Source organism: Haliotis cracherodii, unplaced genomic scaffold, assembly GCF_022045235.1.
Source record: "Haliotis cracherodii isolate W230 unplaced genomic scaffold, xgHalCrac1.p SCAF_5, whole genome shotgun sequence".
NCBI classification, from domain to species: Eukaryota; Metazoa; Mollusca; class Gastropoda; order Lepetellida; family Haliotidae; genus Haliotis; species Haliotis cracherodii.
Window position 1 is genome coordinate 29,746,991 of NW_027266308.1, and position 15,636 is coordinate 29,762,626.

The 15,636-nt window shown below is 39.4% G+C and overlaps 1 protein-coding gene across 4 annotated transcripts in view; it reads right to left on the reverse strand.

The window, feature by feature from the left end:
• Positions 1 to 2,437: 2,437 nt before the first annotated feature.
• The window catches only part of LOC139444402 (1-phosphatidylinositol 4,5-bisphosphate phosphodiesterase beta-4-like), a 108,500-nt gene continuing 95,301 nt past the window's right edge, over positions 2,438 to 15,636 (reverse strand). For all 4 annotated transcript variants that reach the window (XM_071225373.1, XM_071225372.1, XM_071225370.1 and 1 more), the window contains 6 exons: positions 15,322 to 15,556; positions 14,713 to 14,788; positions 14,145 to 14,320; positions 13,622 to 13,723; positions 13,206 to 13,350; positions 2,438 to 8,942 (listed from right to left, as the gene is read on the reverse strand). In XM_071225373.1, coding sequence (XP_071081474.1) covers positions 8,874 to 8,942; positions 13,206 to 13,350; positions 13,622 to 13,723; positions 14,145 to 14,320; positions 14,713 to 14,788; positions 15,322 to 15,556 — 803 coding nt within the window. In that variant the 3' untranslated portion in view covers positions 2,438 to 8,873. The remainder of the gene's footprint in view (positions 8,943 to 13,205; positions 13,351 to 13,621; positions 13,724 to 14,144; positions 14,321 to 14,712; positions 14,789 to 15,321; positions 15,557 to 15,636) is intronic.

Below are 15,636 nucleotides of genomic sequence, written 5' to 3' on the forward strand. Positions count from 1 at the left end.
CTGTGGCAGTTTTGACTTTTTACCTGTTTACAGTATACAGTATATCAACTTTCTGCTTCAACCAAAGACTACATAGACACCCTGCGCCGACCAGTGGGTACCTTAAGTTGCTCAAACAGACGTTTAACTTTTACGGTTACCATGAATTTTCTTCGCCGCCCGTTGCAGATACAAGACTCAAGATTAAGACGAAGATTACTTAACGATCAGTTCTCAGGTCACACATTTATCCCACAAAGCATCATGCTTTGCTTACTTCTTGAGGTGAGGAGGTGAAATGGTGTTTAGCGTCGCGTCCAAGATTATTGCACTTATATAGCGACGTGCATGCCGATTTTATAGTGCTAACCAACTGTGACAACATGCCGACTTTATATGGCTAACCAACTGAGACAACATGCCGATTTTATAATGCTAACCAACTGAGACAACATGCCGACTTTATAGTAGTAACCGAGACAACATGCCGATTTTATAGTGCTAACCAACTGAGACAACATCCCGATTTTATAGTGCTAGCCAACTCATATAACATGCCGCAGTTTAACATGAATAACCCATTCAGACACAGTATACCAACTCCGAGCAGACAAGTCCTTGTTTTATCCCCTTGATTTTGAGCGGACGTCAGGGTAACAACAAGTACCATCTGTTTACGTCTTTTGGTATGATCTGGTGACCCCGCCGTGATATTTCTGGAATATTGCTAAAAGCGGCTTAAAACCATACTCACTCACTTTTGGGCGAACTCACGACCTTCCGCTCCCCGGGCGGACGTTCTACCAATAAACCACGGTCTGTGTTCTTGTTGGAGGAAATTACCTAAAGAATTACACGCTTGATTGCACAAGCCCGCCCCTCCGTTCGCACTCTATCCACAAGTAAACAATGACCATTGGAACACTGTACTTCTCCTTCGTATGAGTAGGTTGGTTGGCCACACTCAGCAATATTCCAGCTATATGACGGTGGTCTGTAATTAATCGATTCTGGACCAGACAATCCAGTGATCCAATCACGCAACCTATCACAGTGGGGAACTTTCACTGGTGGCAGCGATAGTAATAGAGAGCCCAGCGACGGGATATCGCTGTGATGAGCATGCCAGAAGCATGTACGAGGCACGTAGCCAGAAGTAAGTACAAGGGACGTAACTCCGTTTGAAATAATTACCAAGTGAACTGGTTCCACTGTTCGTACGCGCCGCAAGTTTGTTGCTTTTAGCCAGACAGTAGCACGGTCGAATCACAAGCTGAATTACTTCCCTTTGACCACAAACTTTCAAGCTCCTTCCCAGCGCGTGATACCTTCGTTACATTCTCGGCAACATAGTTTAGAGAGCTCCGCGAACGGGCTATCGCTGTGAGGAGCTTGACAAACTTTATCCCATAGAATAAATTCGATTGAATTGTCTCCCTTTGACCATGAACATAAGTTGCTAACATCACAGATTGCAAACCTACATCATACTGTCATTCTAATTAAAGACGTATAGAGATTGTTCTAATTTAATCAAAAATGTTTAAGAAACTATCTAGATGTAAACCTGTTTTGAAAGTTTTCCCCTTGTTCGGAAATTTACAATATAGATTTAGTATCCAGTTCTATTTTGCCCGAGACTGCACGTCAGAAGATTATATTTGTTGTAAAATCAAAGTGATTTTTGAACCGATTCTCGCCTTTGTTTCATGTTTCATTACTTGAAATACGTCAATGGTAAGAATGTTGACTTTAGGTGATGGTTTCTATTTATCTACATGTGCTTTCCTCTTGCATCCTTTTCCACAATGTGTAAATATAACTTTCGAATTTCAGGTTCAGCTTGTCCTCAATAGTTGACCAGACATACGTTTACATTTTCAGATATCTGAAAGCCATCCAAAGCCATGAATAGGTATTATGCAATAAGGAACCTTTTTCTTTTCCTGCCTGCTCCCTTCTGACAAAACCTTGGAGATGAGGAACAAACCAAAAGTAAGGGTGCCCTAAAGTTATAGCTCCGTACACTATGCCTTTCTTGCCCACAGGAACAAATACCATATGCTTAAAGAAACATCCATGAATTGTTACAGTTAGTGAATTGGGTTTAACAACAGCTTTGAGCAGTATTCCAGTTATATCACAGCATGTCAGTTTGCATGGGAGGGAAGCCCTCACTGAAGCAGGTCTTAAACGTTTACCACTTTGGTGAAACTCACTAGTACAGGTGTGGCACTGACAAACATAGAAACATGTTCAGGGAAACCTGGATTCGAACCCCATCCTTGGTATCAGGCATTGCTAAGGGATGCAACTCTGCACAGCTAATAGTGCCGTGTTTGACGACTGGGCCACCTGGTACCTTAAAATGTTTTATAATGACACAATTGCATGAACTCCAGCTGAAAAGAAACATTACAACACAACCAGAAACGATTTAAACAGTTTATTAAACAGAACTAAAAATTTCCATAAAATCTCATATTACACATTTTTATAATAAAGTGAGTTGCAGTAATGATATTTCAAGCTGAATGAATGCTTTGGAGAACAGGGTCACCTCAGAACACCACATTTGTAGTTTCTATGGAACTGGGATATGACACAATTGGTGTAGCTAAACATTGTGCACCTTCCAAATGACCACAGTGGAATAAAATTAAAGTCTTTGCTAGCAAACCTGTTTGGGATGAGCAAGAGTGTGAGCTGGATTAAACACGGCTATGAACAAATATTTCACATAGATCAGGTGTCCGATTAATGTGGGAGGAAAAATTGGAAATGATGAAGGTTTACCTCTTTGGCGAAAACCAGGAGCACAGGTATGGTACTGACAAACCAAGTATCATAATCAGGGCAAATCTGGAATTCAAACACCGAAGTGTGGCAACACTGCACAGCGCTGTGCCTTAGATAATTTGGCCATCTGTGCCACGCTGCTTTGAATGAGAAGAAGGAAGACCTATAGTTAAGGCAGATAGTAACAATATAGTGTAAGGTAGTCAGTTTACATGTTGTAGAACAAAGGATGAAATCACACATCCCTTGAAACTAATTCCAATTTGTGACCCTATATTTCCTGGTTCTCAAACCAAAATTCTTACCATTTCAAACAAATTAACAGGAGAGTATTCAATCACCATGGAAAGTATCAAGAAAGTACATGGCTGACATCATCTACTGAACCATTTCACTCAATGCTGGCCTTGTTTAAAAAATCATATATTTGCCTTAAAATATTAAACATAATACAATATCTGTATTAATCCCAGGTCATGTCAAAAGGCCTAAGTTCTTATGTACATCAGTGTCAGAACCCAAATGGAATCCAGTTCCTAAAACCATGAATAGTTGACTGGCCTGCAAAAGCAGACTGTGAACATACAACAAGCAATGAGACGTATATCTTGCCATAACTTCTGCATCTCCATATGCATTCTTGGACAGCCATGAAATCAAATTGATGAACCTAAAGAGAAAGTTTCATACAACATGCAATTTGCAAAAGTAAAACAAGAGTGTTTCAACAAATATTGCACAGCCTGACTCTGCATACAAGAAGATAAAACTGTATGCATATACTGAAAAGTAGTGTAGATCCATTGTTCCAGGGCCGTAGCTAACAGGCTTTACAAATGTTTTCCAACTAAATGGATGAAGCAATTAAGTCACTGTTCGTGAATTTATCATTTACAAATGCATTATCAATAACAAGCACTTAACATCTGGTTTCTGGTTACACATGAAAACAGCAAATCCCTGTTAATCTGAAACCCACATTCAGGAAGATTATATTGGGAACAATACAAAATTAAAGGAACATTATTCTATACCCATGAATTTTTAATCGAGAAATTTCATAATCCACACATTTCACTGAAAAAAGCACCTCCCAGATTAACAGGATCTTGCTATTATTTCTAAATGAAACTGGCAAATAATCAGAACATGGGACTAAAGGCTCATTGCAGGGTATGAAATAGTTTATTTGTAAATGAAAGAAGAGAATGGTAGACCATCTAATATACATACACGATTAAATACAACGCAACTACGTCTTGGAAGACAACACAAATGATACAAGCTTCCAGTCAATGGTTAATCAATAATTATATTTTCTGCGTATTCATACTTACTCAATGGATGAAATCAATTGAAATCATGTTCATAAATTCCATAACATTTACAACAAGTAGCTGCTACTAACATAACACATATTAAAGCAAATACCTTCAGTTGTGGAAACACTCTCTTAACATAATTACAGACAGACAAATAGTAAACTCGTATCTTTAAGTATATCTTCTCATGTTCAAAAACAATAACGCTCAAATATAACACCGATCAACAAGAATATGAACTAATAATTTACCATGATTACAGAACTCAAAATCTGAATAAATTACTCAAGGATGTAATAGTATCGGGGATATCATCTATAATGTATAAACACACTCCTCAAGTCTCAATCATAAGCCAGTGTACAAATAATCATGTCAAGTTTCTTCAGCTATGATCAAATAAAAACCAACCTCAAAGCTTGAATTTCCAGGTGAATATGTATCAATTAGGCACACGTATTTCCAACTACTGCTACTGGGGTGATTGCTGGGGAGACAGGGCACTTATGAAATATCTTAACATAATCCTGGAGTTCTGACTGACCAGCGAACTAGATATGTCCAATATGGTATTAAATATGATCAGAAAAATGTACAACAATTGGCATTAAAACCAGAGTAGCAAAGTCAGTCAAACTAACAAAGAAGAAATTACAGGGATCCAAGGAACCAAAATGAGGCCAACATGTACATCTATAACAGACCTGTACCGCCATACCGTTTGATGTGACCGGCTGGCCTGCACAGACATAATGACGTCATACCATTTGATGAGGCAGGCTGGTCTATACAGAAATTATATAGCATTTGACATGACTGGCTGGTCAAAACAGACATCATGATGTCACACCGTGTGATGTGACTAGCCGGCCTGTACAGACTTAATGACATCATACCGTTTGACGAGGCTGGCTGGTCTATACAGACATTATATCATACCATTTGACATGACTGGCTGATCAGTACAGACATTATGATGTCATACCATTTGATGTGACTGGCTGGCCTGCACAGACTTAATGACATCATACAGTTTGACGAGGCTGGCTGGTCTATACAGACATTATATCATAACATTTGACATGACTGGCTGGTCAAAACAGACATTATGATGTCATACCGTTTGACAAGGATGGCTGGCCTGTACAGACTTTATGACGTCATAACCTTTGACGTGACTGGCCAGCCTATACAGACGTTATAATGTCATATCATTTGTTGTGACTGGCTGGCCTGAAAAGACTTCATGACGTCATACAGTGTGATGTGACTGTCTAGTCATACAGACACTATGACATTATACCGTTTCATGTGACTAGCCATCCTTTATAGGCGCTACCACACAAAATCATTTTACTAAACAAAATATCTACAACTACCAGTAGTTGTGATAAATTGGTTACTAGTTGTGGTCTCAGGATTCTTGAAGCCTCCAAGACATTTAGCTTGTAAAATCCCAAACCTCTGCTACTGACATGAAAATAGTAAACTCATAAGGGGCCTAAATAACTTAAAATTAATTCTATTTCATGTATCTCACTACCTTCATGACAGAAAACTGATCCCATTCTGGTCAACAGACTGAATGGAGACATGATGTCAGTGTCAATAAGAGTTTTGTAAATAAGTAAATAAGTAAGACACAACAAATTTGAGCAAATTCAGAACGGTTATTGATTAGCCTTATTTCGGTTCCAAGGTCATCGAAAAGAGCTACTTTCAAAGAGAAATTCTGCAAAAAACTGATGTTATTTCTAACAAATTATTTGTCTCTGTAACAGAGGTCGACAGAAGAGAATATAGCTTCTGTCTCTGCAGTACAAGAAGAGCAATATCAAAGTTACACAGTGGAAAAAGCATGTGTACATCAAGGGAAGGTAACTGCACAATAAAATCATAGAAGAAATCTGTGACATAACAGTAAACGTAATATAAATGTCTCAACAACAACAAGTTTTGCTTATCTAAAACAAAACATAAGACATAACTTGTGTGAAACAAGGTACACGTGTGTACAACTGTATGTTTGAATTATGACTTAGCAAGGCATTAAAACTATTTGTTTAAACTGGAAGTGATGTGCGAGATTTCAGAGAGAATTATATCTGTCAGATCATAGAAAATGAATCACAGTTTTTAGAAATAAAATATTTCTAACTTACAAACTACTGTAATTTGATAAATTAGGCTACCCTGATCAAGACACAAACACAGCAGGGTGCTATTATACAGAAAGATTGTCATTCAAACATATTTGAAGCATTTCATCAATGATAGATCATGATAAATTTCTAAAATCATCAATAAAATTTGATTATTTGTGATTTGAATGTGTGACGTATCTATTTGATGTCATAGCTATGGTTGTCTCCAAGCATCCTGCAGCTTATCAGCCTGTGCTCAGTTTATACCTTCCCAGTCTTCTATACAGCGAGTGAGTTGGTGCCATGCAGGACTAAACAATATTTCAGTCATATCAATGTATTTTTGCCGGATGTGCAGAATAATGCAGGGGATAGACATCACTTCTGTGAAAACTACATGCACAAGAAGAAGGTGCTGCCAGACCAAGGATCATAATCGGGGCGAGTCCAGAGTTCAAACACACCATCTGCTTAGCCTGGCACAGCTTCCCACCCATCTCTCAGAATTCTTTCAACAGATGTCATGGTTCAACGTAACAACATAATGGCCATCATTAACATAGCAAACTAGACCAATAGAAGTATTCTGGTAATACTTCTCTGGTAATACTTCTGTTGGTCTAGCTTACTTTGTCTTTCATGGCAGAATTTGCTGTGCAGAGTTATGTCCCTTTGGCATGTCAGAAATGTATGATCAGAGAGGTTTGAATCCCGGTTCACCCCACTTATGTTTCTAGATTTCTCAGCACCATACTCGTACATGTGGGTTTCACCAGAGTGGTAAACATCCAAGATATGCATCACTTCGGGCTTTCTCCCACATTATGCTGACACTCTGTGAAATAACTGAAATACTGTCCACAGTGGCGTAAAAAACACCTCACTCACTTTATCAGGGTTGTTATCGGCACAGACTGTCAATGTTACAGCAGGAGTAAAAGATACAACAGAAAAACTAAAACACGACTAAACAAAGTCAAAGAAAAACAGATCTATATAACATTTTAAAATGCTGCTTATATATATCCATTTAAAATCTTGAGATCATATCTCCATTTATGCACATAAAGCACCCATAAACTGTATCCATGGTTATTGTTGGCGCTGTTTACAAGCTAGTCAGCTAGTCTATGCTTCTGACATCACAACTGTTAACGGCTATAACAATCCTACCTCCTACTGTGTCAGCTCAAGCTCCAACTGCTGCATTATATTCACCATGTTCAACATCTACCTCACAGTACAAGTTGAAACCCATCTAAAGCCTCTATACCTACTACATACATATTAGTTTCTTGGAGAAAACTTTTAAATGTATATAACTCCACTCTATTGAACTCTGGGGTAACATGGCTTTACATAAAACTTAAAAACATTCATAAAATGTCTGTCATTTTGAGTATCAAGTATCTAAAAGCTTGTGTGCGACATTACCAGTAGTTCAATAGAGTTTACAATAATTTGACTTAGTCTATTCATAAATGACCATACTTTTCATAAACAGTTACTGTATACTGTTATTATTACCTGTATGCTACATCAAGTCATAACAGAGACTGCCAGTTAATCTTAAAGCTATCAATGTTGTATCACTAATCGTATGGGTCCATTATGACTGAAAGTACTGTTCATCATGCAAGAGTCAATAGTGACTGCCACAGACAGGACTGGTGAGTATAAACGATATAACATGTAAGTGTTCAGTGGTGAATACATTCCAAGATTTCTTGATTTGCGACAGTATTTCTATTAATCACGAATCAAATACTATATTGTTTTGTCTCTCTTCATAAGTTTGTTCTATCAATCGATCAACACAGTAATAGCACCTAATCAAGAACAGTATAGCATTCAGTGGTTTCCTTGCAAAGTGGTGGTGAAAAAGAGCATACACTAAATTCTTCAATAAATACACTATTAACAACCACAAACTAAAAAATAATCACAGGACACATAAACATAAATGCTTATCAAACGGCAAGAAACAAACAATGCAAATAAATATCTAAAAGAAATCCAGTGTAAGTATTTGGTAATGAAGTGTGTAAACAGACACTGATAAACTATATCCGTATCATCGAGATGAGCTACGTCTTTATAAACCTAAGGAGCAAAGGAGAGGCAAGGGCCTTGCCTTCTCACCACATGATGACCTTGTGAATATAGTGGTCCAGAGTAAAGTCAGATAGACAGTGTTCCTGAGTGAAAGCTTGGACCATGACAGCTACAAGACCCCCAGAAAGGTACTAAGGGAAGATAAGTGGTTGTGGAGAGTGTGGCCATGGGTTGAGTACAAAACAATGAGTCGAAGCGATTCACCAGATTCACAAAACAGCTGAACACAGAGATGAGATTTGTTCACTTTGATTAGGAAAGATTAACTTTCCTCAACACGAAAATCACAGAAACAACCCAAAACTGGAAGAGAGGAAAACGATCATGTCCATTTCATATTATCAACTTTGCGAAAAATGCTAAGTCTAGTCTTAACATTTTACTTGAACATTTTCACGTCATCTTTGTAAAAAGTGAAAATATTCCTCACATATTCTATACATCTGATGTGATGATGAGTACAAATATACATCTACATGATACAATGACCACCAGTTGTCTGACCCTGGGTTGTCTACACAACTGTCTCAGGCTTTGTGCCAAGTCGCGCTTCTTCATGAGCCATATCTGCTATGTCCAGATACTGAAAGAGAAAGTCTGCCATCAACAGGTCTGCATACATTCATCAAGGCAATACTGGGAAGGATAGCATGTGTGAAAAAGCTTGCAGCCAGCTGTCAAATGTTTTGACAGCCTGTAGCTCTCACATGATGAAGAATCATGCATAATTGACATGATTTAATCCACAATACTCCATCTAGTTTGTGCAGTCAGTACAAGAGCCTACAAAACCATCCAACCGTATATCTTTACATTATAATATGTTTCAATCAACTGCATGCACGTAAATTGTTCACTTTAATTTTGGTTAATATGTCAGTTCAATTAACTGATGCATTACTATAAAGAATTGTTCTAATGACTCATGATGTTCAGTGTCTGTGTGCCCCAAACTACATCTTATTTCCCTCAATTTATTTCTGTTGTCCATTATAAGGAAAATTGGAAATTTTATAATAAATTGTTTATTAACATGCTTATCCTATCTCACACTACTCATTTCTCTTCTTCTTTCAATTCTGAATGGAAACGTGTCTGAAATAAAGGTTTCCAGCTTCTAAAGTTAATTAATCCATACATACCTCACATCACCATGGTCACCTCCCAGATCTGTGACTTGCGCGCTTTGCATGCTGGTTGACCTACATGCGCTGATCATGTGGCTATCCCAGTCAACTCATTCTCTTTCAAGGGTGTATTGACAAAGGAATTGTGATGCGGGGATGGACAGGTGGGCATATAACATGTGAGACAGGATAAGTATAGAAATATAAATTTATAATACAATTTCCAAATCTTTAAACTTATCCTATCTCACACTATGCTTATTATCCCACAGTTGGATGGTGTGGTGCAACTCCCTAGTCTATATAGATCACAACCATAGGATATTTATGAGGAAACTGGAACTTAACAATGGTACAATGCTTACAGTAACAAAGTTTAGTGTCATAAGACAAAAAAGCTTGTGGATAGGAATAAGAAAACACATTTAAAGAGTGTTAAGATTCTGATACACAAACAAACGAAATGCAGTAAGTCGGGTACAATATGTGTAACATGTTCAAAGGAAGCATAATTGTATGTCAAAACAAACAACTACGACACATATTCGAGAAGGGATGTAACCATTCGTAGAATCTACAAGATGGGTATCCCTCATTTGCTGAGGACCTTAGGTTGGACCCGCTTGACATCTCTCTTATTACTTTGTCAATCACATTTGTCAGTGTTTGAATTGATGGGCTAAAACCAGAAGAGGAAAACGATCAGCAATATCTACCAAAGGATCATGGATCTGCTACTCAACACACATACCTAAGGTAAAGGTGCTTGAAATAAGGGATCAGGACACCAAAATCGGGCCAAACTTGTGTTGAGGAGGGCTCTGATGAGCTGGAGACTTTGTGAGAAAATGAGGTGACGAAGAAGAGTGTTCGAATCCTCGTTGACGATGTAGGTTTTAAAGATGATGCCTCGAATGTGTAGGAACTTGAAGACAGGTTTTGTGAGGTGAGTAAATAGTCATGGGCCAAAGAAATTCCAAATGGGAGCATATGTCCCTATTGTCCACTGATGAGCAAGAGTAATGGCCACTTAGGAGCTAAGATTGCAATGTCACCATCTAGTTCAGGAGCAACCATTGCCAAGCCACGAGTGCCTGCATCCGTCAAATGTGGAAACTGAAGACGATCATGAAGACGGTGAAAAGAGCCAATGGTTGTGTCTAAATTGGTTGCCATATCCTGCAGTGATAGAAACTAACAGTTTTAGTCTACCGGTACTAGTCCTTTTAATGATAACATATAGAAACCCCCTTAAAAAATGCAAATTTCTACTAGTCCTTATGATACCTTATCCATTGGGCAGTTTTGCAAGGACTATAGGACTAGTGCCAATTTCTAACGCTGTCCTGTAGGACTGGTCTCGGAGAAAGCGTGATGTTTGGCACTGAGGCTAATGGTACAACGAATGATGATAGGGTTTCCACCGCTGAAGCACTTTTTGACAATTGACGTTTATCTGCAATCAAGATTAGCACAGTGATCTGATCAGCTATGTCGAATCTCCCAGATGACAAAGCTGGGGAAGTATTGTGGTCTGATGGTTCTAGTTTGGGGGTTAATCCACTAAGGAGGAGGTAGCGGCTGTCAATGCGGAGAGAGGTACAAAAGTTGTTACAGAGTTTGTCGGCTGTGGAAGACATGCTGCTGTTACAGCCAGTAAGAAAGAATGAATCTGTTGTGCTGGAATGGCGGAAAGATCACTGGGGATCCACGACGTAGGGATAGCTTGAGGTACAGCCTGTGGTTCAGATGCAACAGGAGGGCGTTGACATGGGGTTGGAGCCGGAACAATGAGTAAGTGAAGTAGAACTGAGTCTGTCTTTAGCATAGGACATCTACTAATGATAGCCGTATGTTGACAAGGAAAAATATTATGATGATGGCTTGAACAAGAGGTTCGGTAATCCAGAAAGGCAGGATCATGAGGGCATCCATGGAGGATAAGAATCCCTGTCGTCTGGGTAACATTGCCACTCATGGGTGTTAGCACTGTATGAGGTAGGGTTCCAAAGATATTCCTGTTGTTGAGTCATAAGGGTGAGGATAGTTTCGTGGTCGAAAATTCGGATGGTAAGATGAATGTAGGATGAATGACCAATAGAATTGTTGTAGCGTTCATCCTCCGAACCCAAACATGATGAATCTGAATAGTCTGTGCATGAGACATGATCAAGAGGTGAGTGATATCCAGCTCATCTGTCTTTTGAATGTCCCCGATCCTTGGAGGTTTGACAAACCCCTGAGACCCTTTGAATCTCCTCTGAAATGTGTCATCCTTAGAGGTCTGTATGTCCTTCAAAGTTCAGTTTGGTTATGTTCGTCAAACCTCAATCAGAGGTATGACGAGGTTCCGATGTAGGTTCAGAGGTTCAAGTTTTGGAGGTCCCATGAGCCTTCGAAGGTCGGTGATCTGCCGATTATCTCAATGTCTCGAGGTGCGTCGAGAGTGGGAGGTCCGTCGGAGTCCGTCCATTTGTCGATGATCGCTCTGGATAAAGTGAGGTGACTGTCGATGCTAGTTGATCAGTAGAACAATCGATGTTACATGTCGAATCCCCTTGGATGAATGTTGACCATCTTGTGAGCCCTCTAGAGAATGGTAGGTTCATGAGCCCTGATGTGATGAGTCTTCAGATGACTCTGTATGGTGGTCTTTTGAGGACTGATCCTTCGAAGGTTGTCTATTAGGGGATCTCGATGAACGGAGAGAACCCATAAGGTTGGCCGCGGTATCAATAGCATGTGTATCCTCCAAGGGTACAAAAGGAGCAAGCTCCATGTTAGTCGTAGAAGACGAGGAGATGAGAATACGATCCTTGGTAGGGTTCAACGTAGCACGAGCACACAAGCAGGTAGGCTGACGTAAATGATCAGCCCCACTCACGTCTAAAGTAAACACTCGTGAACGTCCAAATCTCGGCCTGTTGATTGTCAGTTCGGCTCTTAGAAGTGGATTTGTGGAGACGTTAGACATGTTGTCAGCAAGGAAAGAGTCAGGGGACCGCAGGGATTTGTGGTATCCTGGCTGGCCGGTGAGGATGATCGGTCCAATCAAGCCTTCTTGAGCGGTGTGTTCTTTTCTTTCGGGGATTTATCTAAGGTCTTGGACAAACAATCAGACACCCGGCGCCGACATTTATACAGATATAGTTTGAAACATTCATCTGGTAGGATGAAATAGAGATCACAACGCTCTGAGTAACAACACAATCGGCCACAATACGAGCACTGTGAGTGTGATTCAGATGGAGAAAAGTCGTCATGTGGACTGCTCATCCATGATGATCAAACAACTATCCCAACAAGGATATAAGTGAAGATCTGGCCTTAACTACATTAGGCATTCAAAAGGAAAAACGTACACCCCACGTCAAGCTGATAGAGGCAAAAAGACAAAAAACGAAGATCACTTGCCTGGAAAAAAACAAAAATGGATTCCCTATAACAACACATCACCACTGAGGCGATTTAAAAGAGAATGAGTTGACTGGCACACGTAGGTCAACAAGCATGCAATGCGCACATGATCCAGATCTAGGAGGTGACCATGGCGAAATGAGGTATGAATGAATGAATTAACTTTAGAAGCTGGAAACATTGATTTCAGACATGTTTCAAAACTAAATTTTTATCTCAGATAAAATGTACAAGAAAAATGTCTGAGACAGCAAAAGAATCACAGTCTCACAGCCCTAATTTTCATGATAGTTGTTGCATACCTTTTCATTGTCTTTAACCAGCTTCTCCACCTGTTCTGTATGGATCTTCTTGAGAGCTTCAACCTGGCGTGAGTGCTTCATTGCAAGGCGTTTTCGCTCCTCAATGAACTTTTTCATGTTGTTGGAGTTAAGCTCTCGTATCCGCCTGAAATGTATCACACAAAATGACTTAACATCTTTCTTAGCATATTGATCAATTAATAAAAGTAGTCATAATCAATCTTGTAATATGCAAAATGTTTGTATTTTAAAGACCTTCCTGAATCATATTCCACTGTATTGATCTATCCACACAATTGTACAGAAAGAAAATAACTCTCGATACCTTTACTGGATTGTATTCAAAATGACATAAGTATTGAACAAGATCATGTGCATGTTTGATATAATACACTGGTAAAGAATTAAAGACCCACCTATCTCGTTCTGCTTTATTTTTGATTGACCTATCATTCTGCACCATCTTGAAAGACTCCATTGACTGCTTGGCTTGGTTCGCCTTCAGTTCCTTGTTCTCCCTGAAACAAGAGCAACAAGTAATCATCATTCCCTCGCCATATATGACTCGGACACTATCTCCTGGACCCAGGGGACCAAACAAGGGGATAATTCAAATCAAGCCAAAATTCTTTCCCCTTACCAATCTCCGTTACAAACACGTTTCTCTGAAAGATTAGTCTGTTATACAGCCCATGCAAGTCCATTACCGTTACCAAGTCTATATTACTAAATGAAGAGAGTCTATGGGCTCCTTTTTATTATATTTTATATGTCACTGTTTTTTCTGAAAAATATATTCATTTCAAAGAATAGATGTTAGACTACTGAAAGGTCTGAATGACCTCATATTTTTTCCACTGAAAGCAACACTACCATTTCTGTAATTACTCATTTGCAGATGACAACAATGTCCACCACAGCAGTCTACAGATGACCTACTTTTCCTGTTTGCTCTCGAGTTCCTTGAGCTGATCATGGTGTGCTTCTTCCAGAAGTTTGACGAGGAAGTCGTTCTGCTGAGTGATATGCTCCTTCCTCATCTCATGCTCCTCCGCCACCTGCCGCAGACACATGTCCGACCACTCCTTGGTCTGGTCCACCACCAGGTCCTTTACCTGACCAACACACACAACACCTACACTGTCTGGATGCATAGTGCATATTTTATAGAGAAACCTCAGTACAGACCAGAAGCTAGTCTGGCAACAGTTCCATTCATATTTCTTATCTACGACTGGGTAATCATTCAGAAATAGCACAGTAAAAATACTTCATGTGATAACAAATGAAGACATAATAATCTAACACATGTGTGAGTAAGTGAGTTGGTGAAAGCCCGAGAGTTAAATGATGCAGTGCAATCAGTAAATAAAAAATGTCTTTCTCAGTTTGGTTTGATCGTGTGAATATCCATTGTGAATAGCAAACATAGAAATTTTATATGAGCATGAGTGCCTGAATTCTTGATTTCCATACATAACAATTCAACAAACGGGATAAACAGTACCTTGGCTTTGTGCTCTGTGACAAGGCTCTGCACTTTGTCTTCCGTAGCCATTTTCAGATCAGTCAAAGAACTCTCCCTGAAAAAGACAACCATATGACTGTGAACACCAGTGATCAGTGATGAAAATGGTTGTTTTGAAAACAAACAAACAGAAAGTTGTCGGGGGGTCCTAGGTACTATATGATTTATGCGCATATTGCAATGGCATGTATCACAGAAGTGACCCATGAGATAGCAAAATCAATAGAATTCAACAGATTTACAGAAAATTCGCAACCCATTTTGACTACTCACAAAAATATATCTTCTGGTTTAGGCAGATGTTAGACATTTGAAAATATGCAAATCCCGACACTGAATCATTTTGAATTCAGTAATCTCAAACGACCTGTGAAATGGAGAATACCCACAGCAAGTGACAGGTTCAATCTCACAATATCAGCTTACCTCTTTTGTAATAACAATATCTTATAGTTTCATGTTTTCTGGTGAAACATCTGTGCATTTATTTGTGATTCTCACTACCTGTATTTAGAGGGTACAGTATGAGAAACCTCACATCAAGAGTTTCAACGAACAACCCCATGGAGTGGTAGAAAGACGACTAACCCCTTCTTCTTGAGCTTCTTCTCCAGGTTCTTCTCTGCAGCCAGCTTCTCCTTGTCGTGGCTGGCCACCAGCTTGTCCACCACGGTACAGTGTTGTTTCTGCATCAACACACGCTCCTTCTGGAACTTCTTCTTCAGCATCTCCATGTCCTTCTGCTGCTTCTTCAGCAACTTGAAGAAGGATTTGTCCTGCATGAGGTGGTCACGGGTCACAGGGTCAAACAGCACTTCATCGGCTGGCAAGCAGATAAACACTTTGTCAGACACATCTTGGATTGACATTCAGAAGTTTATGAACGAACATGAAGAAGCCCTT